This window comes from Gymnoscopelus braueri (assembly GCF_963280865.1).
Source record: "Gymnoscopelus braueri genome assembly, chromosome: 15".
NCBI lineage: Eukaryota > Metazoa > Chordata > Actinopteri > Myctophiformes > Myctophidae > Gymnoscopelus > Gymnoscopelus braueri.
This window is the reverse complement of record NC_137620.1, coordinates 35,053,416-35,078,707: the sequence shown is the minus strand read 5'-3', so window position 1 is coordinate 35,078,707 and position 25,292 is coordinate 35,053,416. Positions and strand designations below refer to the sequence as shown.

At 42.4% G+C, this 25,292-nt stretch overlaps 2 protein-coding genes across 5 annotated transcripts in view; both read right to left on the bottom strand.

Moving 5' to 3' along the window:
- Positions 1-11,384, bottom strand: part of map4k2 (mitogen-activated protein kinase kinase kinase kinase 2) — a 36,868-nt gene extending 25,484 nt beyond the window's left edge. For all 4 annotated transcript variants that reach the window (XM_080450679.1, XM_080450681.1, XM_080450680.1 and 1 more), the window contains exons 1-7: positions 11,019-11,384; positions 6,383-6,440; positions 5,277-5,367; positions 4,250-4,314; positions 3,487-3,542; positions 252-299; positions 55-97 (exon numbers count right to left, since the gene is read on the bottom strand). In XM_080450679.1, coding sequence (XP_080306805.1) covers positions 55-97; positions 252-299; positions 3,487-3,542; positions 4,250-4,314; positions 5,277-5,367; positions 6,383-6,440; positions 11,019-11,111 — 454 coding nt within the window. In that variant the 5' untranslated portion in view covers positions 11,112-11,384. The remainder of the gene's footprint in view (positions 1-54; positions 98-251; positions 300-3,486; positions 3,543-4,249; positions 4,315-5,276; positions 5,368-6,382; positions 6,441-11,018) is intronic.
- Positions 11,385-12,179: 795 nt separating this feature from the next.
- On the bottom strand, positions 12,180-23,261 carry men1 (multiple endocrine neoplasia I). The gene is made up of 10 exons (XM_080450690.1): positions 23,147-23,261; positions 20,881-21,381; positions 19,845-20,053; positions 17,644-17,775; positions 17,429-17,469; positions 16,771-16,858; positions 16,447-16,583; positions 14,375-14,519; positions 13,941-14,114; positions 12,180-13,733 (listed from the first exon to the last, which is right to left on the bottom strand). The coding sequence occupies exons 2-10, from the start codon at positions 21,314-21,316 to the stop codon at positions 13,206-13,208; spliced, it is 1,890 nt and encodes a 629-aa protein (XP_080306816.1). The 5' UTR covers positions 21,317-21,381; positions 23,147-23,261; the 3' UTR covers positions 12,180-13,205.
- Between the last annotated feature and the right edge of the window lie 2,031 nt (positions 23,262-25,292).

Sequence of the window (25,292 nt, the reverse complement as noted above, 5' to 3'; positions counted from 1 at the left end):
GTGTGCGTGTGCATGCGTGCGTGTGTATGCATGCACAATGCATAGATTACTGACCCAGTTTCACGTCTCCTCGCTCTGTCAGAAGGATGTTCGCTCCCTGTGGAGAACACAGAGAAGCGAATGTGAGCTCTGTTTCACGGGCTGATGGATGTGACACACTCGCTCACACACCCAGAAATACTAAAACAAAGGATCTAAATGTAGACCACAAGTAGTACCCTGGTAAAAAAAAAAAATTAACATGACTGTACCTTTATGTCTCTGTGCATTTTGCTAGTTTCATGTAGATGGTACAAGCCCTGGGGAAAAAAACATAATATGTTTTTTAATTATCTCATATAAATCACACAAAACAAATATGAACATCGTCGACAATAACTAATATCATTAGAATGAATGTGTCCCCGTTCTCTCTTGTGGTCACTGTCCTTACAGACTGAGACTGAGCCACCAATATCTCTGTTCATAAATGGACACTTGACTTGACCCTTCGTGGACTTCTAAAAACATCCCTTAGTCGTTCAGATCGTTTACTGCCACCCATCACCACGGTTCACAGCCCCACGACCAACACCCCGGCCCTGATCGTCACAACCAGTCAGGTGAGGAATAGGCCTGTCACAATTATTACATACAGGTATTCGCCTAATCGCGATTATTTGAGATAATCACAATTCTTTTGTGCATAATCGCCCTAATCATCTTAATCATTTCCATGTTGAAAAAGGGTTTTTAAAAAAATAGTAGAAATAGCAGATCTTGTAGATCGGCAATTTCCACAATTCACATTTTTTATAAAGTAATTAAATATGTTATGTATGTGTCATATCTGCCCTGTGCACCCTTTGTTTACGAAGCCTAATATAAAAGCCAGACAGAAACACAATTAAATCGTTAATCACAATTATTTGATCGACAATTAATCGTCAAGCAAAATCTCATAATCGCATGAACAAGGCCAGTGGTCCAGACAACACTGACTCCAGGGTGCTCAAGAAGACATGTTCCTGGCACCTGCCAGCAGCATTCCTGCACATCTTCCACCTCTCCCTGAGCTAAAGAAGGTGCCCCAACGCTGGAAGACATCCTGCCTTGTACCAGTATCCAAGAAAAAACGCCCCAGTGCTCTCAAAGACTACAGACCAGTCACTCTGATGTCACGTCACAGAGGTCTTTGAGAGACTGGTCATGCAGCACCTGAAGCCCCTAGTGGGTGGAGTGGACACAGCAGTTTGATTATCAGGCAAACATTGTCGTGGATGATGATGCCATCACCTACCTGCTCCACAGTGCCTATACACACACCTGGAGAGGCCAGTGCGTCACTGTGAGAGTTCTCATTCGACATCTCCAGTGCCTGACTTCAACATAATCCAACCACACCGGATGCAGGGGGCCTACCTCATCAGCATACTGGCATACTGCACTGCATTCACTGTCACCTTTCTTATTCACCCGCGTCTACACCATTGACTTCCAGCTCAATTCGAAAACGTGCCACCTACAGAAGTTTTCTGATGACTCCTCCACTGTCAGCAGCATCACAGATGACAATGAGGAGAGTACAGAGCTCTGGTGGAGAGCTAGTATGTAGTGTGGGTGACAACAATAACCTTCAGCTCAACAAAAGACCAAGGAGCTGGTGGTGGACTACCAGCAGAGAGGGGGGGGGATGGTTAATATCAACACAAAGGACACTGACAAACTGAACAGGCTGTTGAGGAAGGCTAGCTCTGTAGTTGGAGTTAAACTGGACAATCTGAAGGTTAGGGGAGGATGAGGAGGAAGCTGGAAGCTATCCTGAGGAAACCCTCCCACCCCCTCTATGATGAGTTAGCGAGGAGGAGAACCTTCAGCCACAGACTTATTGTCCTCCTGTGCAAGACTGGTCTTGCACAGGAGGTGGTCAGTCTGGTAGCCATCAAGCTAACTATAACTAAGCCCCTGTATGGGGGCGCCGATGGCCAAGTGGTTAAAGGTTCGATGACATTCATTTTCACTTTTTTAATTTGTTATGTTTTTTTTGGGGTTTTATGACCTCAATTACACCCAAAAAATCTTTGAACATTCAGTGGATTTTCTGTGGTCTGGGGTTTTCTGAATAATTAGGCTGAAAAGTAATCTGAGCTTGGCCCTTCGACAGTGAGGTCACAGTCGATTAATCCCGCCCACTCTCCTCCTCGCCCCTCCCCTCCCCTATCCTTTCCTTTGGGGGGGGGGGGCGGAGCAGAGGCGATGATTGACAGGCAAAATCCCTCACCAGCGACACCCGCAGGCAAAGATTTCTTTTTTCATTGCAGTTGAAAAGGCTTTAGAAATGTGAGACAAAAACACCTACAGTGAATCACTGGAGTGGAATTTTCAGTTAAAACTTTTTGTACACGTTTGAAGGACCAGGACAAAGACTCTGAATGTGGTGTAAACATGAATGTCATGATACCTTTAAGGCGCATACCACATAATAGACTCTAATTCCTCCCGAGCCCGACGACCTTTGCTGCGTGTCACTCCCCAACCTCTCTCTCCTGTTTCCTGTCAATCTACCATGTACTATCCAAATAAAGGCAGAAAAGCCCCCAAATATCTAAACGTTTAAAAAAATGTCACAGAGTTGTTTTCAAAAAGTTTACTGTACACACAGAATCGTCTCAAGAAATGTGTGCGTCCACACGAAACCACTGAAAACACCACAAATCCACTGAAAACGCTGTGGGTGGCGCTGTAAAGCTGCCACAAAGCACCAAAAAGAGAGAAGAAGAGTGCGATGTAAACACAAACAGCAGGTTGTATATGCTGTTCTCCATGTCCACTTGTTGCTGAAGGTGGTAGTGTAGGAGCATTACATTTTGCAAGGGTGGCGTCTTCAGAGTTATTCACTTTGGGACCCGGTTTAAAAAAATGAGCGTATTCGCTGATCCAAAACGCCGGCTCCGTGTGGACGAAACGTCGTTTGCGGATACACCTAAAAACATCTCTGTGTGGACATGGCCTAAGCCCCTATATGCTCTGTTCTGTTGTTGGGTTAAAGACTCCTGCTTTACTCGGCACATTTGTATTTTTTGGACTCCTGGAATGTACACGATAAAGTACGATAACAGACACCTGCTTAGTTTCTGCTGTAAACAACGTTTCACTGTTGATAGACGGTATACCAATACCGGTAGGCCATTCATAATATTGATGAAAATGTAAACAAATAAGTCATACGCAGTATTGAGAAGCAACAGATGTTATGTTGCTGTACTCTTGTTATTCTCTGCTATGCAGTACAGCTATATTTAGCTGCATCTGGCTAGGTTAAACACTACTTTGCCCTACTGTGGCTGGAAAGGAAACAACAGTACTGTATGATTCAGTTTCTCAGCAGTGTGTATATTCACGATCTGTCTGGCAATCTGAGCCCCAAACACGATGAGTCTAGCTCTAGCATGCAGATCGTGGACATCAACTGGGAGCTGGGAGAAATTAAATCCCAAAACACCTTACCTGGAGGGTTTCTCTGCAGACGTAGGCGATCTGTTTCTCCTTTAATGGGCCCGTCACTGCGAGGAACACTTTGATTAATGGCCAGTACACTACCCACACAAGAAGAGCACAAAGTATGGGTCTACAGGTACTATTCTAAAAATAGAACCCAACTGACTCTACAGAAATACAAACTATTCTTGGGTGGTTGTTTTGAATCAGAAACAGAAACGGGTTTATTCATCATGTAACCTCACATGTATGAGGAACTGGCCAAGAGGCTTGGCTTACATGTACAGCATACTGTACAGTATGGAGAGTTCAAATAACAAAGACAATCTAAGCCACCAACGTTTACAGCTGTAGACACTACAGCATAAATACCAATACCAACAAAGCGCTGTGTGGGCATGTTTTTTTAAAAGTGCGTAAATAAGTATAAGGAAGAGTTTTTTTTATCATGAAGAAATACTAGATCTGTTCGTTGTTGGAAGATTAACTAGAACCGTTTTAACCCATTAAGACCTGTCGCATCTGTGTCACTTTAGATTTCTTTGGCTATTCAAAAATAGCAGATATACAAGCTCATAGCGCGAGTGCCGCGCTATGAGCTGCTATTTTTGGAAAATCGTGAAAAAATATTTTTTTATTTTTTTTCAAAAAAGAAAATCAGGATTTAGATTTTTTTTTTTTTATCGGCCTCAGGTCTTAATGGGTTAATAGCGTTGTTAGGGTTCATCCATAGATATAAAGAGAGAGAGAGAGAGTGTTGTGTGCTTTTTACCCTGGTAAATGTCCTGAAGTGACCCTCCACCACAGTACTCCATACAGATCCACAGCTTGGTGTTCCTGAAAAGAGACACACAACTTTATCTGTCTGTCTGACACGTGCACTGCTTATTGTCCAGGCATAACCACTTAAACCCTTTACTTAGACGTCTGGGTCCCAACGGGCTCTATACATGGTCCGCTCCTTTTTTTTCCCCTCTACTCCCAAGGCTCTATACTCGGCCTGTGCCTTTTTTCCCCCTCCTCTTCACCAAATCTCTTTACCAAAAGTAGCCAATCATCAATCTCAATGAGCTTATAATGTAGATCTGCTATTTTTGTCAAAGTTTGCCCCAGAATAGGGACGCTAGGGTTCAAGTAAGGACATTCCGTCCAAAGTTCTGATTATAATTTCTAGAGACATTTTTAGAAAACTGACTGCAGCAGAGGTTTGTGTGCTTTACCAAAAAGCCCACTACAATCTGACCTTGGGTTGGCAGAGCAGGAGCAACAAACTGGATTTATTACAATCGAGAAGCAAGTAGGCTAGAGACCCAGTCCATGGTACGACAGAGCTGGAGAAACATGCCAAGTAAAACATTTCACTGGTGAGCTACGATGCAGAGCAACTTCATTAGGAACACACAACACAACATGTCACAAAGAGTGGGAAAGGAATTCTGCATACTGGGCAGTGGTGTGAGGAGCTAAGAGACAAACTACATATTCATGTCTGCCAACAATCCAAGGAATGCCACAGATCTGAACAGCACAGCCTGAAATGTTGCACCAACTACGCAGGGGAAAAAAAGAACAATTTCCCATGGCCCTGATCAAACGCTGCCAGTGTGCCTTTGAGCAAGGCACTCGCAACCCACCCCAACTGCTCCAGTTGGGCTGCTCAAGTAGTCGACTGTGGAGTCACTTGGGCAGCAGCCCGTAGTGTGTGAATATCTGAGCTCTGCTGAAAAAGAGCACCTGGGTTCCATCGACCCTCACAGGCTAGATAAAGTTTTTTTTTTTTTAAAGACGTGATACAGCACCTGTGATAGCTGCCGAAGTAGGCCACAATGTTTTTGTGTTTGCACTCCTTCATCATGGTAATTTCCTGCTGGATGGACGTGATGTCATCACCTGAACGGCAGACGATTGGTCGATTAGAGATATATTATGTATTCAGGTGTTTATTGACAGCATTCTTGTGTCACACAGCACACAGAGTAGTAAAAGCAACCTATAATCACAGTGTGACTAACAACAATTTTGAGCAAGTCGTGTTACGCCTGATAACACGGCGCGCAGCAGCAGCAGCTATATTTAGCTGCGCGCCGGTGTCTCGCGATGCATTGTAAGCTTGTAGATCTGCTATTTTAGGTGCGTCACAGCCCCTTTGCCCTGGCCTGCTGGCCTGTGTTGTCTGTGTATTGTCTACTGCCCTGTGTGTGTGTGTGTGTTTCTCCCACAGATCCTGCAGGCTCGCCCAATTAGGTGCGCCTGGCCAGTGCTCTCTGGAGCCCTATAAAATAGTGGGTGACAGTCAGCCATTCGATGTGTCACTCTCCAGATGACGGCACCCTTCATCTTGTTTCCCTTTAGTTCCTTGTGATTGAGTTTACACACTCTGCAACACCCCACACTACAGTACACTGATCACACATCCATTGCTGACATTACTGATTTTACTGAATTGCACATCTCATACCTTCTGTAAGCATTATTTAGTTACTTCTGTTAATACATTACTGTAACTTTTTGCACTAACACCGTGTACTCCTCAATTTGTCACCACACGCAAGTAGGGGTGTGCCGATATATCGCGATACGTTTTCGTGACGATATGTATCGTTTTGGAAAAAAAAATATCGTTTTCAATTATTATTATTTTTTTTTTTTACAATAATAATAATCAGGCATGCAAAAACAGCCCCGAGGTGAAAAGGGTGACAACATGTTGTATTTTTTTCGGGTCAGGTGTCACACTATTGCCCTATTTGGATTCATATATTTTTCATAATAAAAAAAGTGCGTATCGTATCGTATCGAAATCGTATCGAAGTTGTGAGCCAAATATCGTATCGTATCGTTTGGTGAAATTAGTGTATCGGCACACCCCTACACGCAAGCAAATATAAATCAGGCTTTAGCTTACCAGGATCCAACTTGACAATCTTGATGGCTGTCATTTCAGCTGTCTTGATTTTTCGTGCCTGGAAAGGATGAGAGTAATAATAGGTTTTCTGAAAGCTATGATTTACTGAATCACTTCTCTTACAATCTTTAGAAATTGATAGTCAGTGTTTCTAGCGCTATTATGGGGAGCTGCTTGACATCATATATCATAACACCACCATTCACAAATTGAATTTATAAATGATGCCTCTGTGAGCCCACTGTCCTAGGAATCTTCCTAACTTTTCACCTGTATCTGGCAACAGCAAACCTGTGCAATATAGATCTAAATTCTAAAACACATATTTCCAACACTTGAAAGCCAGTAGTATGAAATATTTTCATGACATACTTGTCAGAAGTATTGTGCTAGAATTCTTGGTCATTTGATCCATACAGCAGCCGTATCAGATGCGTTTTCTTCATTGTCTGAACAAGTTAAATCCTAGCATGGAGCTTTGTCATTGTCCTCCACTATCACGATTCTGGGCATCCCCCCAACTTCTCTGTTATCTTGGTGATATAAACTCTAAGATTAGTTTCTGCAAGTCATCTCACCTTGGCTTCCACCTTGATACGGATGATATAACTGCAGGTATTAGGGTTATGATTGAGAACCCAGAAACAGGACCCAAGTGACCAGCTCAATTTATGGCAGAATCATTGACTGAAGAGGTTTTCTTCAATACAGGGTTGTTGGCAAGATATACAACTATCCTAGTCAGGACAACAAGTGTTCCAAGGTAAATACCATAATTAACCACTCAGGTGACCAGGGTGCCCTCGGGCTCTGTACTTGGTCCGCTCTTTTTTCCCCCTCTACACCAAATCTCTTCGCGGAAAGTAGCTGATCTGCAAGCTCACAAAATGCCACTTTGTGACATGTTGTGCGCTTGTAGATATGCTATTTTCACTTAATGTTAGCCCCAGAATAGTGGACGCTAGGGTTCATGTGGTTAAAGGAAACCGTGTGAACAAAAGATACATCTCACATTGATAGCAGGCTTTTTGTGCTAAATTCACGTGGTGATGTGCATTTTCATCGCTTTTTGTGATAAACGGATAAATGGTTAAATCATAGGCTTTGACTATGACTATGGCTATGAGTCAAAAGATCTCAGTTCGAATGGAATATGTGGGAGAAGATTGCTACAATCGAGAAACAAGTAGGCTAGAGACCCAGTCCATGGTACGACAGAGTTTGAGAAACATGCCAAATAAAAGGTCTCAGTTCGAATGGAATATGTGGGAGAAGATTGTGCTCACGATGCTGCACTGCACGCTGTTGTGACATGTGGTTAGCTGTATGTGTGTCACAACGGCAGAGGGAAGGCCGTCGAAGGCGGCTTTGGATGTTGTTCAAATGCTTCTATATGCTATACGTTCACAACTTCCCTCGTTTGTGCAGGGAGCATCAATTATCTCCGCTCAAGGGCCATTCACAGGCCAAACACTGAGGTGACGTCAGGCTAAATGCTTTTTCACCCTGTGCATCCATAACAGTCGTGGCAGCAGCCAATGGGATAGCAAGGTCGCCTTGACAAAACCTGTGGCTTGGCTACATCAACTTCCTGTTTTCTTTCCTGTTATACCACAGGACTTCCTGTGACTAAAGTGACAGTAACGTCTCAGAGAGGGTTTTTTAAGCGGCAAAGCCTGAAATAACAGCACCGGGGTAACATACAATGGGGGGGCTGAAAAGGAAACTTCACTGAACTTTGATCACACTTCTATTCTGCGTGATGCTATGATACCTTAATGCATGTGTGGGCTATGAGCCAATACTACAGTGCAGCTGCAGATCTACGTAGGTAAATGTTTACAGTAAGAGCTGTAGCAGCAGTGTCAGCAGGGATCGATTTGTAATGATTAGACATTTTCTTACCTACTTAAGCCGTAAGTTCTGTATATGACAAATTGCCAAATTACCTTGTCTACAAGCTCACAACCAGCGTATTCTGCACTGGCGACACTTTGTGAGCTTGTAGATCTTCTAATCTACATACTGTAATACTTTTGACAAATCTTGACAAATTGTAATTGGTTTAATATGGTATTACTGTCAAACTACTATCAAACATATCAAAAGGAAATGCAGGTATTTAATTCAGTCTGACTGGAAGCAGGGATAAAACATCTATCCCCACTGGCCATACAACTGAATGACGAAAGGTATATCAAAAGCAGAAGCATGGACCCCCGCAGAAAATGGAAGCGTGTCAGAGAGAATAGAAAACATTGCTGTGACGTCACAAGTACTATCAGGTTCTCAAAGGAACCTCTCTAACTCATTTTTAATCCTCAAGTTAATTAAGTCTCGAATTCTTTCCTCATTCTTCTATTCCTCTAGGCATTTCTTCTCTTCTTCCCTGACAGATTCACAACAGTACATACATAGAAAAGTAGAGAGGGAAGGGTTTCTTTCACTGAGGTTAACGTGAAATGTGTCAACTAAGAAGTTCTCAACTGCTGGTGATGAATACTGGCTGTTTAATCAGAGAGTGATTTAAAGTCGGTCGGGGACCTCACATTTTCTGCTCTATGGGTTAATCCTACTTCCCACCAGACTATAAATCACTCTCTGATTGGGAGTCTAGAATTAAAAACACCCGGTATTCCACAGTTGAGAACTACTTAGTTGACACATTTCATGTTAACCTCAGAGAAAGGAGCTCCCACCCCCCCTGTCTTTACTATGTACTGTGAATCTGTAGAGGAAGAATGAGGAAAAATAGTTTGAGACATCATTCACTAGAGGATTAAAGGTGAGTAAAACGGGTTCCTGTGTCTGGGAACCTATCCTCCCTGACTCACAGCAATGTCAGCCAGGTCGGCGTGCCTGTGAAAAGCATGCACTTCTTCCTGTCTGTGGTCACTGCACCCAACACCTGTCACGTTTTATCACACAGTGTGTCTGTGATCAACACAGTCACACTACCTTTATTAGATACAAATAAATCTACAAAACAGGGCATCCTCAACGGGCCCCTGTCAATTCAGAACCTTTTCCTAAGTTCTATTTGGTACCAGCGGTGCTTAGAAACACAAAGTTACTTGGACTTGAAACGCCTGACTGGGTTTCTGTGATGATATTATTTATCACTATGGGGGTCATACTCTTGAGCTGTGAGCCATTCCTGTGAACAATGGCCATCTAATGGGACTCCATTGAGTGCCCCCACAGACCCGGTCACATGTCCAGTGGTTTCACCCTTGACTAGTAGCTCTGCAGGGCTGGCGGACGTTGGAAGGGAGAAAGAGGTAGTGGGAGGTGATAATGGCCTATTGTCTTCTGCAACAGTACCGTTTCCCCATTCACAGCGAGCACACGCACACAGGGCAGCGACACGAAATGCCACGGTACCGCAAGACTGGCACAGGAGAACAGCTCTTAAGCGAAGATATGAGCAGTCTTCATCATCATCATGTATCTGCTCCTGTTATCTTCCTGCTTCTTAACCACTTCAACCCTATAGCATCCCTGTTCTGGGGTGAACATTAGGTGAAAATATCAGATCTACAAGCTCTCACGACAGGACGAGCTGCGAGAGCTTGTAGATCGTCTATTTTCAGTGAAGCGTTTTGGTGGGGAGATGGAAATACTAGCGTATCTAGTATAGAGCCCTGGGGGACCCCAGTCAACTAAGTATAGGGTGTAAGTGGTTAAAAGAGACATTTTTCTCTTCCTATCGCAGCATGCGTATACATAAGGCATGCAGGGAGGGCGGGTTTGCAGCACAGGATGTTTGCATCCTGAGGCTCTTATCACAAAGTGTCAATAGAAGTCATCTGACAGAGATTTTATACAGTGGCACAGATAAAAAATAACTATAACTATGAACCTGTAAATCTAATTTAACAGATTGTGCACTGTGCCTGTAAACACTTTTCTATGAACAAGGCACAGAGAAAGGGCTAAACTCTGCTCTTTGAACTGTAAAGGGCACAGCTATTTATGGGTTCTTTCAATTAAGTTATTTCAATTGAGTGTTCACAGAAGCCCCCAAAATCTGTTCAAGTGCTGAATGGCATTGCAATAGGCAACATAACCAAGTGTATTGGCTCTACCAATAATATTTTGTTGAACCTACTGTACAGGCTTTTTAGAGGGCCTTGCAATGTTTCGTCTTGTCTTGTAGTGATGTAGGCTACTAAAATAAATGTAATAAAAGCTCTCAAGGGACTCATCATCCCCCCAGCCCATTGAGTCTTGACAAGATTCTTTAATGGTTCCAACATACATTTCACAAATGCACCAGCCAGGATGGCATGCCTTATACATCACTAGATGACTGGCTGGCATCACTAGCAGATACTCTCCTTGGGCAGCAGTAGAAGGACTGTATTACCAAATTTTGTAATGATGTAGAAATTGCACCTCACACACAGCTTCACCTTGAAACACTAAACATTATGGAAAACAACAGACCCAAACGCGGGTGATGTTTACTAATTAAAAATACAGTATGTTCATACATAAACAATCCAGAAGAAGAAGTGTCACTTCTCCTGTCGAGACGATTATGCAGAAAACCAAACAAATACACAAGGGGAAGGAGGAAGGAGGCTCTGCTGCGTTTCGCCCAGGCTCGGTCCCTCACGACGCTAACACTCACCTTGAACACATCTCCGTACGTGCCGCACCCGATGCGATGAATCAACTCGTAATCGTCCAAAGGGTCCAAGAATGACACTCCTATGGTATCCATGGCTTTAGATCTGTGTATTACGATCGCTTATCACGACCACTTAATCAGAGAGAGAGCTTTGCCTATACCTGACTAAAACAATAGTGATCTAATTGGAAAAGACTGAATGTCGATGCATGCGTCTGGCTTCCAGGCACCAAAGAATCCGCAGTTCTTTTCTGTCATTCATATTAGGTCCAAGTCCAACTCTGACGAGATGAGACACCCCAACGAACTCCACTCGTCCCGGCTGCCGTTCGACTGTTTGCGCTGCGCATGTCTCATAGAAGCTCCTCTCTGTGATGTGAGCGATGATAACCCACGCCAGTCTCCAGATCTTTGAGTCTGTCTGTGGACCAACCCCTTACATGATGAACACAACTCGGTTATTTTGGAGTGGACCACAACACAGCCGAGGACGATAGAACATAAACTCACGTTTTTAGCCTATATTACTGTTCACATTGTCTACTCGTTTGAGAAAATAAATACATGTTCTTTTTTCCTGTTGACTTTATAGGCTCTGTGATCCCAGACAGTCCCGTTTGCCCATACAAGTCACATAAGACATAATGTGCTTTGTAATGCAACAGCCTCAAGACAGACAGGATCAAACCACAAAATGAATTGCTTTCAGGTTACATCCTTCGGAGCTCTTCATTTATCTTTTTCATGTCGGAGTCCTGGTTTGTTTAGACTTTTAGTGTTCATTGTGGGCAAAAATGTAAAAAAGAAATTGCAATAATCATTTTAACTTAAAGACTACACCGCACACCGTTGCCCCACAGTGTAAAGGTCATCCTAGGTTCAAACACCAGCAGGGGTCTTTCTGTGTGCTTTGGTTGTAACTTGTTCTCCCAATGTTTGTGTGAGTTTCTTCTGGGTACTCCCACACCAGAAGATATGCAGTCTATGTACATAGTCCTGCCATTGTCCTTGACCAAGGTCAAGGCTGGTCCCCAGGCGCTGCACTGTGGCTGCTCATAGCTCCCAAGTAGACAGGATGGTCAAATGCAGGGGCCAAACGTACCCGAGGGGATAATAAAGTGTATAACGTAACTCTATTATAGGTCATGAAACTAGACTCAATCACATTTTCATTTCATTTTTATTACTTGCAGAATACAAAAACACAAGTTAACAAGCAAGAAAACAACGTAGCAGGAGCCACATCAAGTGATTCCCTTTCAACAGTGCATGGTCTTTCTGGTCATCTCTCTAATCATTAGAAATAGATCTACCTCAGCTATTCTCAAAACTAAAGGCCACCTAAATAGAAAATAACAAAGGCAACTTAAGGCAACATATAGCTAGCGAGAGATAAGCTGACGATAGAGAAGAAGTGGACAATGTTACATGGTAACTATTCCTAAATTAATCACTTCCAAACGCTTCAGTCAAATGGATGAATTCAAGACAAAACATGAATTTCAGAATGGTTCAACTTTATATTTACATACTTCTAGAAATATATGTTACGTTGCTAAAGGTTCCTGTTGCTTTGGCTTCTAGAACTCCACATACACAAATTCAGTGATTCAGTGAGAGGTCAGTGCTTGGTAAGCAGCTGACCGCCCAGTGGAACAATACAAATCAACAGTGACTGAATGTTTACAATCAATTAATGAGGCACCACTGCCCAGAAAAGCTTATTGTTGTGTTTGCTTTGTAGCTATTTTTGAATTACAAAGCCTTTAAATGTAATGGTGATTAAATCTAGTCAGTTTTATTGTGAGGTTTAAGTGAATCCGAGCTTATATAGTATGGAAGGAGGAAAATATTGTAATGTTTTATGTAACTGATATGACGGAGTAGATGAAAACATTTCTAAAATGTTCACGAACAAAACAATATGGGTATGTGTTATTCTGTGAATGTTTGAGTGTGTGTGTGTGTGTGTGTGTGCATTGCTTTTCACAGTACAACGGAACAACGTCCTAGAGACAGTTTTAGCAACTCCCACATAACCCTCCGGCCAGTCAGTCTAGATTCTCAAAGTGAAGTCCTAGCACCCTCAGGGTTCTTGAGTGTAGAAATGGAACACCCATTTTGTTCTATTCGCACACTCAAGAGTTATGAGGGTCCTTGAAACTAACAAGTTTGAGAACTACTAGTCTAGAGGGATTTGCGTTGGCGCTTCATGAAGGACATGGTGTAGTCTCCTGGCTGTGTGCTCTTCTGCCTCTTCATCTGGACCTGCGACTGCGCCGTGAGCTGCAGCTTGATGGCGCTAGAGTTGACCTTTGCCGCGCACAGCAGCCCCTTCATGCCCTTCATCTTCTCACTCTGGAAGGACACCACTGGACCCTCCGCTGGGGTCGCCTGATGCTGGGCCGTGGGGGAAGACGAGGGGGAGTCGGGGCTGGGAGACTTTGCCTTCGCCTCTGTGTCTGAGCCCCGGAGGCCCTGAGATGACCGCCGGCGCCCGCCCACCTCCCCTACCTTCTTGGGCTGCGCGGGTGGCTGGCTGGGTGGGGATGTGGAGGCTGTGGAGGAAGGAGGAGGCGGCGTAGAGCTCTGGTCCTCCAGCTTGGACTCCCTCCTGGGGCCACGTCGCCTGCCCTCCCGAGGGTCCTCGCTGGACTGGTCGTCATCGTCCGGGGGCTCCACCTCTTTGATGATGATGGTCACCTTCTGACGCACCTTTTCAAGCAAACACAAGTATGGTTACTACTATAGTAGGGTAACTACCAAACCAAGTGAGATATATGAGGAAATCCCTGACACTCTACTTTGAAACATAGTTCATCATTCAAGACACTTCATGCTTTATCATCTCTGCTCTTCCAGTGGCCTTGGAGCCAGTAGTGAGTCCAGCTGCCTGGGTCTGGTCTGTTCTCATCTCCTCACCTGTGCATCAAAGCGGCTGAGGGACTGCACCAGGTAGGTGGCCCAACCCACGTGGAGAACAGGAGTGGGACTGCCCTCCTCCCACTTACAGATCCCGTCATAGAAGCGCAACAGGTGGGCAAAGCATTCCGAGTCCTGGAGGGCAGAGAGCGCTGCGGCTTGCTTGGGCTGGTCCTGAAGAGGGGGGAGGATACAAATAAAAGAAAGAAAGAAAGATGAAGAGGAAACTGATGCGATCAAAGTTAAATAAAATCCCTCAAGAGCTCATCTCAGTACATCAGCACAAAATACATTGGCTGTGAAATGAAATGTCATTAGGGACCCATTGGGGAGGAATAGAGGACATTAAGATACATGATATTAGTGAGAAGAGTTTCATCTATTATACAACAGTCCTTGCTCAGTGGCCAGGAACCAGGGGGAGGAGTGATTACCTTGTTAGCTCCCTCTCCGCCCTCTCCTCCCTCTCCGGTACTCTCAGCAGCAGCAGCGGTCTCCTTCAGCAAGGTGGGGATGACGTCATTCGCTATGTCGAAAAACTCTTTGTAGATTTCCTCATCCTCTCTGAAATAGTTATATCTGTGGAGGGGTGGAAAGACCAGGGGTCAGATAATGATGAGCGATGTGCAAAACTTGGTGTAGTAGTGCACAGACGGAAACGCATATTTCTAAAACTGTATTTCACACCAATGATAAAACCATTACCAATTTGGTCATTTGCTACAGTCATAGATAGTAGTCAAGCATATTAGGATAATAGGATTATGACTAATATTGTAAATTCAAGGGGGTTCAATAATTATTTGCGCATATATTGCACATGGCTACACAAACACACAGAATTAAGAGTGAAACCCTCAGAAAAACAAGGAACGCATTGTGTATTGGTTCTCTCTCCACCAAGTCTCTCGGAGGTTAAGGCACTTTCATTCCTATTTGAGGAACCTATATTGAGTTTCTAGATGAACGTTTAAAATGAGTCTATCAAGAGCCATGGCCTTGCTCTGTCAAATAGTCTGCAATCCAACAAGATGCTCTCATAGGACATTTTTGACCAATTAAAACCTATATACTTTGTTGAAGGGGTCCCCCAGTGGCATATACCCTTAGTTTTTTTTAACCTCTACACCTAAATCTGTTTGTCTAAAATAGCTGTTCTAGTAGAGCTTTCACAAAATGTTCACTTATCATGACAAGCCCAGAATAGGGACGTTAGGGTTCATGTGATTAAAATGCATCTACAGTCTTGAAACCCTGCTTCTTCTTTTTTTTACTTAACACCTCTCGTCTGCTTTTCAGCAGTTACACTTTTTCTAGACATTGTGCACAGAGGGGAGCTGAAATTGAAGGATTTGAGAACAATGGAGGGACAGGAAAAGGCACAGGGAGGAAAAGGGAAGCTGATTGATGGGAAGGGAATGTGGGCGTTCCAGCCTGTTCTGTTCCCTGCTCTCTGGTCAGTCGCTCGCCATATTTTTAGCAGCGCAGACAGTGTGTTTAATAAAAAGGGACGAGAAGAAGGCAGGTTAACGGCACCCACGAGGAGCAAAGCCAAGGATGGAGAGTTGAGCGAGGCTTCCTGGCAAATCTTTAGGCCAACCACACCCTCTGTTACATAAATCTGAGGGGCTGGGAGGTTCCTGCTTTAATATGGCTGAAATGTGATCCTTACCTTGTGAACTGTACAGAGAGTCTAAGGCTGCAACTATCAATTTGTTTCTTAGCAATTATTCCATACGGCATATATCGGTATCGGTTGATATCGGTATCGGAAATTAGGAGTTGGACAATATGGGAATATCGGATTTGGGTAAAAAAGTCAATATCAAACATCCTTAATTATGATGCATCTACAAGTGCTGTATGCTTATCGCCCATTTTCCGTATTTTTAAGACTTTTGCTATGTACTTAAAAAATGAAAAAAGCTGGGAAATGGATGGGGGGGCGGGTACATTTTGAATCTTTTAGTTCGATTTACTGTTGCACCCTTATTTGATACTTAAGTAGTATTGACAGAGTGCACTGCATTGTGGATAATATTTTAAGTTTACAGTATGTGAGCACTACAGTTTGAAGCATCTAATTGGCAGCTAGATGAAGTCAAAGTCCCTAAATAATAGATTGATCACATTGCTTTAGAGTTTGTATTTACCGCCATCTGGTGTTAGCCTACTGAAATAACTACTCTAGTTGGCTTTATTTCACAAAATAACATAATACGGCGTCCTACAAATAAGGGATGAAGCAACTCATTATTTCTAGTATAAAGGGCTCGGTACACTTCATTGTGCGCTGTGTCGCTCAACAAAAAATGCCAATCTACAAGCTCACAGCTCGTTTAATCACCCTTAACCGGGAAAGCATCCGTGACATTCTTCTGATTTTGGCGTTGGCTATTTTTGAAAACGTTTTAAAGTGTGAGAACTACTGATTTAGAAGGCATTTGTAGAATTGGCCTCAGGTTTTACTGGGTTAATAGTGTGTGTCAGTGTCAGTCAGACTTACTCTTGCATGACTTGGGCAGCCTCTGCCCATGACCCTAAAGCATCGCGGACATTCCTGTGTCTGTAGTGAAAGCCGGCAAGGAACATGAAGGGGTAGATGTGCTCGTTGTTGTAGTACTTCTTCGCAGAGCCCACAGCCTGGCAAACGACAAACACACACACTTTTTTATCACAGATCGCAGACTGACCATTTAGAAGAAAATTGTTTAGTTAATAAGATTTATAGCACATAAGAACTATTGTTAAATAATAATCAAAAACACAGCTATATATTTCACTGCAAGACAAATCTTCATAAATAATATTGTAAAGAGTATAGACTGACTTTGAAGTGAATATTAATGGGGTTCTCTTTGCCAGGGATGGGATCTTGGTCCTCCAGGTCTGCCAGGGTGCCCATGGCCATAGGATATCTGTGACATAACACAGTTAAGACAGCAAAATAAAACTCAGTCCACTTACAGTGAGTCTATAATCAGGGATTAATCAAATAATAAAACACTCCATGACGACAACAGACTTAATAACCGTTCTTCATATCCTAAGAGGGCTGCAACTGTTGATTATTTTCTTACGATTATTCTATCGATTACTTTTTTGATTAAATCAAATAATAATTTTACGTCTGTGTATTGTTTATATATTCAATTGAATATCATCTGCAGGATATCAAAAGTACTGAAGCCTAGAAATAGTTATTCATAAATGTATGAAGTGACGAGAAAATGAAAGATTAGTTTCTCCAAAAGCCCTTGAGGATGTTATGGAAGGCCAATGATTGTTATATTGGTACAAGCGAACATTTCATATCAGACAATTTTTACTGTACACGCCTGCAACTTTCACCAGCAGAAAATAACAAAAATAAGGGGGGGGGGGGGGATTTCCCCACTGAAAATCTATTAATTTATTCAAATCTATTAGTTAAATTAACAGTCACAGCCCTATATCCTAAATAATGATAATAACAAGCAACAGCTCACCTTTCAAGGTCTCCGCGCTCATAGAGCAGCCATAGCAGTTTCTGCGTGCACAGGAAACCATTCACACAAACAGAACAAGATTAAATGACAATGCCAATTCATCCAGTGTAGAAATTCTTGCTCGACTGGACATTGCGGTCGGTCCTGGCAGAGCCTTCTATAAGCAGCAAAAACAAGAATAACATGACACCATTCTATTTAGAGGTTAGGTTCACCTGTTGTAGCTGAAGCAGCTCAGAGCTGTCTGTGTGCAGGTCCAGTGAAGGGTTAATGGCACACACCATGAAGGCCACCTCCATGTTTCTGTTACACTTCATATAGGAACCCTTCAGGTAGAGCCAACTTTGCTATAGAAACACCAGGGTGGAAAGAAATGGTATAAGACAGTACTTCAAGTGAACAATGATGGTTTTAGCTGAGAGGATAGAGGGCTGTAAAGGCAATACACAAACATCTATGACAATATACAGGCTTTGGAAAGAGATTTTAGGGCAAAATAGGTCTTTAAAAGGGGACCAAAACACTCAATCGTGTTTTTTTGCAGTAAGATTATTATGCTTTATGTAAGGTACAAATGTATCAATCATAGACATGATTTCAAACATTTCAAAAGAATATGATCATTAGGTAATGTAAACTGATTATGAGTGAAAAGGAAAGAAGGATGCATGAGCAAGAGAAAGATAGTCCCGCTGGGGGGTTTGGGGTAGGGATGTGTACGACAAATCAGAATTCTTGAAAGATCTACTGTTCTTGGGACTCTGCAGAGGTAGCCTGCAGAGTCCTCTCTTCACTGAAAGTTTAAATGTAAACATCTGCCAGTGGTGGGAATAACAAATGGCAAATTACTGTACATTATTATTAACTTTGGTTGTAAATAAACCGATTATATAACATTTTAAAAGGTTAAAATAATGGCAAAATAACGAAAAATGTAGTATATAAAATGTGTTTTGAAATATGAAAATCAATATTTGGAGACTGCCAAGAAAAATCGTAAAAGCTAACTCATCCCTATTCTGGGTGTCTGTCCTGTCTCACTGGGTATAAGGCTGCTGGCTTGGCTTCACTGTGTCATTATCACATCACAGATGTTCTTTCTGTGCATGCTGGCTAATTACAATGTGCCAGCAAAGCATGGCTGCCCTTACATTACATTGTGGCACAGAATGCACTTTGCATGACCTTTTTGTGCTTTCTTGCAAACATCCCATAGAGGAAACGCATGCAAGTGAGGTCCTTTAACCTCCATTTCAATCTCCAATGTCAATGCCATGACCAGCTCCAGATGCACTTAATCACTGTATCCACCTCCTTGACTACCAACCTATGCAACATTTTCTCCTAAATCACTTCTTCTGAAGGGCCCGCTAGGACCCGCTTTTGCTGAAAGGTGGTTCTCACACACACAACTCTTCGCTTTGAGTAGGAACAGGAAGAAACTAGTCTATGATGTCATAATGACAGTGTAGCCAGCAGCCATCTGCCCTGAGGTCAAACCCCAAGAAGCCTCTAGACAACCATCAATCTTTCACTTTGAGTAGGGAATGCAAGACACTCTTTCACTTTGAGTAGGGAATGCAAGACACTCTTTCACTTTGAGTAGGCACGCATCACTTGCTTTCACTTTGAGTCGGCACGCATCACTAGTTCATTTTGATTAGTCAACCCTCCCCCCCTCTTTCTCACTGGACCTGTACAAATCGCATCGGTGATCTATTTGATTCAAAACTTGAGAATTTTGCAGAAAGGTGACAAGTTTGCTGAATCATGAAAAGAAAATCTAGGGACAATGTATTAATGCTGCCATCTACAGGTTGACATTTTCACCCAGCTGAACACTCCTGTAGTTTGAGCTGGTTAAGAGCAGTTTTTTTATATAATTTTTTTCAATTTCTTATACATCAATGAATCAACACGAAAACTTTCTAACTAAATTGATTCATCTGATTAACCCCTTAACTCTGTATTATACATCAATTGTACAATGATGTTGTACAAAAATAGTGAAAATAGCTGCTCTACAAGCTCACAACTCGTCATGATGCAACGTGTTGTGAGTTTGTAGATCTACTGTCACTCACTCCATACACACTTTGGTTGATTTTCAAATCTTTGTAGTAGGCAGGGCCAGGCTTCTTTACGGTTTAATAATGTACAGCTATCTGACATGAAACAATACCAATGACCAGATAAACCTAGAGCTGCCCATAATTAAGCCATGTGACTTACTGGCAACATTGACCTTTGCCCACCAAATTGCACCATGTCAGATATTGAGTTAGAAATCTGACATATGAAGTTTCATGACCTCGTGTTGTGAGTTGATGATGATATAAGTGTATTGAGTCATTGAGGACAGAGTGTGACACACAGACGAACGGTTTTCACAATCGCTCCATGGCTCAATCCTTACCCGTTCACTAACTCCTGCTGTGACGGTTTGTCCTCGTCTGTCCTCATTGCCCTTGCCATGCCAGGTAACTTCGGCCGTTTCTTCTCCGTTCTTGCCAAAGATGACCCAGGCATGGTCCTCGGACAGTGCCAGGTGGACATCCTTCAGGCCCAGCACCTGGCAGGCGGCCACGACTGCAAACGCCACCCCTGAACTGTCCAGCTTTGTACCTAATTGCAATTTTAAAATAAATAAATGTAAAGCAATTAACCACATGAACGCTAGCGTCCCTATTCTGGGCAATCGGTGAAAATAACTTATCAGCCATTTAGGCAAGAGGGGGGGGGCAAGGACCCGGTCAACAAAGTATATAGGGTTTTAAGGGACATTTCACTTTCAAACATGTTTGGGGTCATTTTAACATCTACTCTGGCTTTTGTGAGCATCCTGGACAGTTTTTAAGTTGCTTGATTCAGTATTTAGATATTTGATATTCATTTTATCAGACACGCCCCTTTCCTATACAAACCCATTGTAATTTCAAACTCCATTTTAACCATGATAGTTTCATCGAAAACACCTGTCCTTGGTTCTGGTGACTCATACTGCCCTCCTAATACGTGTGGGGGCGGGCCATGTTTTTTTTATTACTTTTCTCATAAATTTTATTTAATTATTTTATTGTAGTCTATTTTCTTCATTTTCCCTATTTTTTATGAAATGTTTTTGAAAAGACACGGCCCCCTCACGTATTAGTAAGGCAGTATGAGTCACCAGAACCAAGGATGGTTGTTTTCGATGAATCTATCATGGTTAAAATGGACTTTGAAGTTACAATGGTAAAATAAATATGAATTAATCAAGCAACTTAAAAACTGTCCGGGGTGCTCACAAAAGCCTGAGTAGAGGTTAAAATGACCCCAAACATATTTGAAAGTGAAATTTCCCATTAAGTAGTTAAACATTAATACAGTTATTATGTAATGCATTAACAGTCAACTGGTTTAAAGTAGAGTTCCATTATACCGCAGGGATTGTGATGGAAGTCCTACTGTACCTGTGATGAGACTGAACAGGGACTGGATGTGGGCCCGGTCCTTGAAGTAGGAGCGGCTCAGGCTGTTCCAGATGACGTCTGACACCTTCTTCACTAGCTCCCTGCTTGACCCGCCCGCAGGACGCCTGTACTGGGACAGGTCCACTGCACCGCGTATCTGCGCCGTGAAGCGCTCGTGAAGTGCCGAGATCATTCGCAGCTCCACAGTGGGAAAGCACGAGTTGGGACAGTCTGGCTCGAGCGGCTCGAAGCGGACACCGGGGACATTTATCGGTATGACCCGGTTCACGGCCAGGAAGTGCTCCACGAACCCCAGGACGAGGGAGAGGAGGGAGAGGTCCGGCTCAAGTTTTCGAAGCTCGGCATCGAACAGACGCACCACTCCGTCGATCCCGCGCAGGGGGAAGTGCTTCTTCTGAGTCGAATGTAGCCCCATGTTGTCCACTCACTGTCACTTGAAAGGCTAGTGTGTGTGTGCTCTTCTCTGCTCACGATGCAGTGCTGGGTGGCAAACATTCATGTAAAAAACAAACAAATCATACAGATTATGCCTTCACCCAATGACATACACCTACACATACATAGGCCTACAGGTTCTCCAAATAATGTGTTGCACATTTAATCTCCGCTAATTTTTATTCAGCATGCTGTCAATATATATTTATTTTATTTTTTCTTCTTTTTTTTTAAAGTACACTACTACTATGCTACACTACTATCCTATTTTATTTTTGTTTGCTTTATTGTTAAATTGGTTGTAACTGTAATTGTATTCTTGCTCTGTAAAGCACTTTGAGCTGCATTTCATGTCATGAAAAGGTGCTATACAAATAAAGTTTATTATTATTATTATATTCTGTCATGAAGGCTACACAAATAAACGCTATACAAATATAATACAAACAAAATAAAGTTTACTATACATAACTATTAGATTTCTAATGAGGATCATATATATTTCAACCTGAAATCTATTTGATCTAATGAGGATCTCGTTCATATATATATATATATATATATATATATATATATATATATATATATATATATATATATATATATATATATATATATATACTACTTTGCTATATTATGTCATGAAGGCTACAGAATAAACACTATACAAATATGACACAAACAACAAAAGTTTACTTTACATAACTACCTGAAATCTATTAGATCTAATGGGTGTCACAACAGGTCTAAGTTAGATGGATATTGAGGCGGAGACCTTGACCTGCAGTCTGTTGTGTAACGATGGTTACATGAACACCGTTAACATACATGGGACAAGAGAGGTGGGCGGGGCGCGCGCTGCCAGCACTGTCTATAAAGACGTGCAGCAGACCCCAAGCCTAAAAATAAATATAGACACATATACACTTTAACGTTAATTTTACATCTATATAAGGAATTATTGGGACAGAAAATGAAAATGTACACCCTCACAATGAGTCAGTCTGTTAGCCAGGATGGATGGAAGGCTGACGTCAGCTAACGTGCTAATATGAGCTAACTAGACAGGCTAACAGAGCCTACTGAATGAAAATGAAGTGACGGCTTCATCCAATTTGTATGCAGCGAGATATTAAACAATGCTTTTACACAGGTGGGCCCTACATGGGTGATAAAGGTCAAAACAATGCCCCAGAGAGGCTGGTTGCGGGGACCATAATTAACTAGCCAACAGTGTTGCCAGGTTTTGCGAGAGAAACAAAAGCAGACATGTCTATGAAAACAAGCCTAAAAGAAGCATTTTAAACATATACATTGGCTGTTTGAAAATAGCAGATCTACAAGCTCACAGCGCGATGCGATGCGTAGATCTGCTATTTTCAACAACAAAAACCTAAAGATTTTTTTAAATGTTGAATATTTTAGAAACATTTTAACAACACAAGTCTTGAATGAGGGTCCCTGACATAAAACATTTTCAAGGGAGGGTCCTAGACTTGAAAAGGTTTGAGTTAAACAACGTTATGAAGCAAGACAAAACAAGCAACTACACTTTTGAAACAAGCCCCCCAAAAAAACACAACTTTACAGAAAAACAAGCCTAGACCACAGTCGCTTATAATAAGCGGATATGGCAACACTGCTAGCACAACTAGCTGCTAGTTAGCACCCGGCTGGGCCAATTATGAAGACCATCACTTTATTTATAACGGGAACTATTTTATGACTTCGAACCTCCAGGGTCTCTTTTTTAACACAATGCTGACTCATATTGAAGTAATAAGACCAGTGAACGCTGGTTATTACATACCGCTCAGCTCACAGCCGCCACCACATGTTTTTGTTTGTGTCTTCCCTTCTTTTGCCGCGCGGTTCACACTGTTCGAAGAAGACTCAGGGCGCGTTGTACAGTGTGTAACTGTGCGCCCCACAGCAGATCTGACAACCGCAATGGTGTTGCGGTTCAACGGCGTTGGCGCTATCCCCGGCGTTGTTCGATCTGGTAAAGCTGCGGTGCCGCCTTTTCCCGAAGGCATGCATGGGATTTGTAGTTCAATGACGAACTACACATCCATGGGCCCGCGTTCAAAAACATGTCCGGCAGAGGTCGACATTGTACCGTTGGCATCAGATACTCTGTTATGAAAGGGGTGCGTATGTACATAAAACATTACATAATGAAAACTGAAGGTACGAGCTACGCTGTGAAATTATTACATTTTAAAATCTTATGCAATCTTTAATGTTCCAACAAAAACTGAAACATTTCCAAATGGTGGTGTTTTTTTAAACGCAACAATAATTCCCATCCAAGATATAATCGTCGCAAGGGTTTGCGATGGACTAGCTCCGACGGAACCTCTCCCTCCGCTGTATAGCTCCGAGATGAGGTTCCTCGTTTCCCTCTTCCGTTTGAGCAGGACATTGTCGCACATTTTCCACTTTACATGTTTCTTACCCCTTTCTACACATCGTATCCAAAAAGTAAAGCTTTTCCGCCATTCTCTCAGATGTTTTAAGTTCTAGCGCACCATAAAAGCTATCCAACGAGTTGAAAAAAGTATTTAATTCGCCTCTGTCCTCAGCCGGTTCCATAATATTTTGCATTAGAAGATGCAATTCAACATTTGACCAGTAGGGGAATCAGTAATGTTATCTCTACGGGCGCAACTCTTGCGCAATGTCTTAAAAACATGTAACCGGATGAGGACCGAGGCAAATTAAATACTTTCTTCAACTCGTTGGATAGCTTTTATGGTGCGCTAGAACTTAAAACATCTGAGAGAATGGCGGAAAAGCTTTACTTTTTGGATACGATGTGCAGAAAGGGGTAAGAAACATGTAAAGTGGAAAATGTGCGACAATGTCCTGCTCAAACGGCAGAGGGAAACGAGGAACCTCATCTCGGAGCTACACAGCGGAGGGAGAGGTTCCGTAGGGGCTAGGGCCTATTATGTAGGATCGTATTTATTACAACTCTAATAATAAAATATGTGTCTTCGGTAAACGTGTCAAATACAAGCAATCGGGGTCTCGGGGACCTCGTTGACGGTTAAACCTATTTATTTTAGTGCAATTTACGTTATAGCTTAAGAGATCATTGGCATAATTTGGTGCTTGCCATGGATATAGCAATATGCTATCTAGATCCCATGGCTTGGAGGGAAAGAGGGACGGTCCCATTTTGTGATTGGCAAAATGGTTGTCAGGCAGCAACAACAACAACAAAAAAGGGCAGGAAATTCAGGCACGTTACATGGAATAAACAATAGTAAAGTAATGAAAACAAAACATGTTTAATTGATTTTGTTGCTTAAATAAATGTTTGTTTTGCGTAGAATTATTTATGTAATCATAAAAAACATTAGAAATTAGAACAATATGTACATTTATTTTAGCATTATAGATGGTGTGTGTAGGCATACACAAATGAGCTTTTATCTAGGCTGCCGTGACAACCAAACTGGCCAATCATAGACGCGGCCGTACCTGCGGACTATGGGTTGGTTGTTCCACACAGCCCATAGCAACCTCTCACCCTGATATCTCTTTCTTTTTTGTTCCATCCAGTGTTGCCATGTCCGCTTATTATAAGCAACTTTGGGCTTGTTTTTCTGTGAAGTTGCTTGTAAATATCGGTAGTTGCGGGTTGTTTTGGGGGGGGGGGGCTTGTTTCCAAAGTGTAGTTGCTTATTTGGGCTTGCTTCACAATAAAAAAAAAAAAAATTAACCAGTGGTTTTCAAATATTTTCATGTCATGGTCATGGACCCCCACATGAATATTTATTTGTCCCCCCAACTGGAAATATTTTGTGCCAGGGAAACCCGCAAACCAGATTTGTGTTGTTAGAATGTTTCAAAAATATTCCAAATATTCCACATTTTATTTGAAGATTATGAAAATTGCAGATCTACAAGCTCACAACACGTTGCATCGCGATGCTTATAATAAGCGG

Excerpts from the sequence above, each read along its gene's own strand:
- men1 (XM_080450690.1), bottom strand. The coding sequence starts at position 21,316 with ATGGGGCTACATTCGACTCAGAAGAAGCACTTCCCCCTGCGCGGGATC. Across the intron at positions 20,054-20,880 it reads CCTGTTCAGTCTCATCACAG|GTACAAAGCTGGACAGTTCA; the intron begins GTACAGTAGGAC and ends AATTGCAATTAG. Across the intron at positions 16,584-16,770 it reads CCATTAATATTCACTTCAAA|GCTGTGGGCTCTGCGAAGAA; the intron begins GTCAGTCTATAC and ends GTCGTTTGCCAG.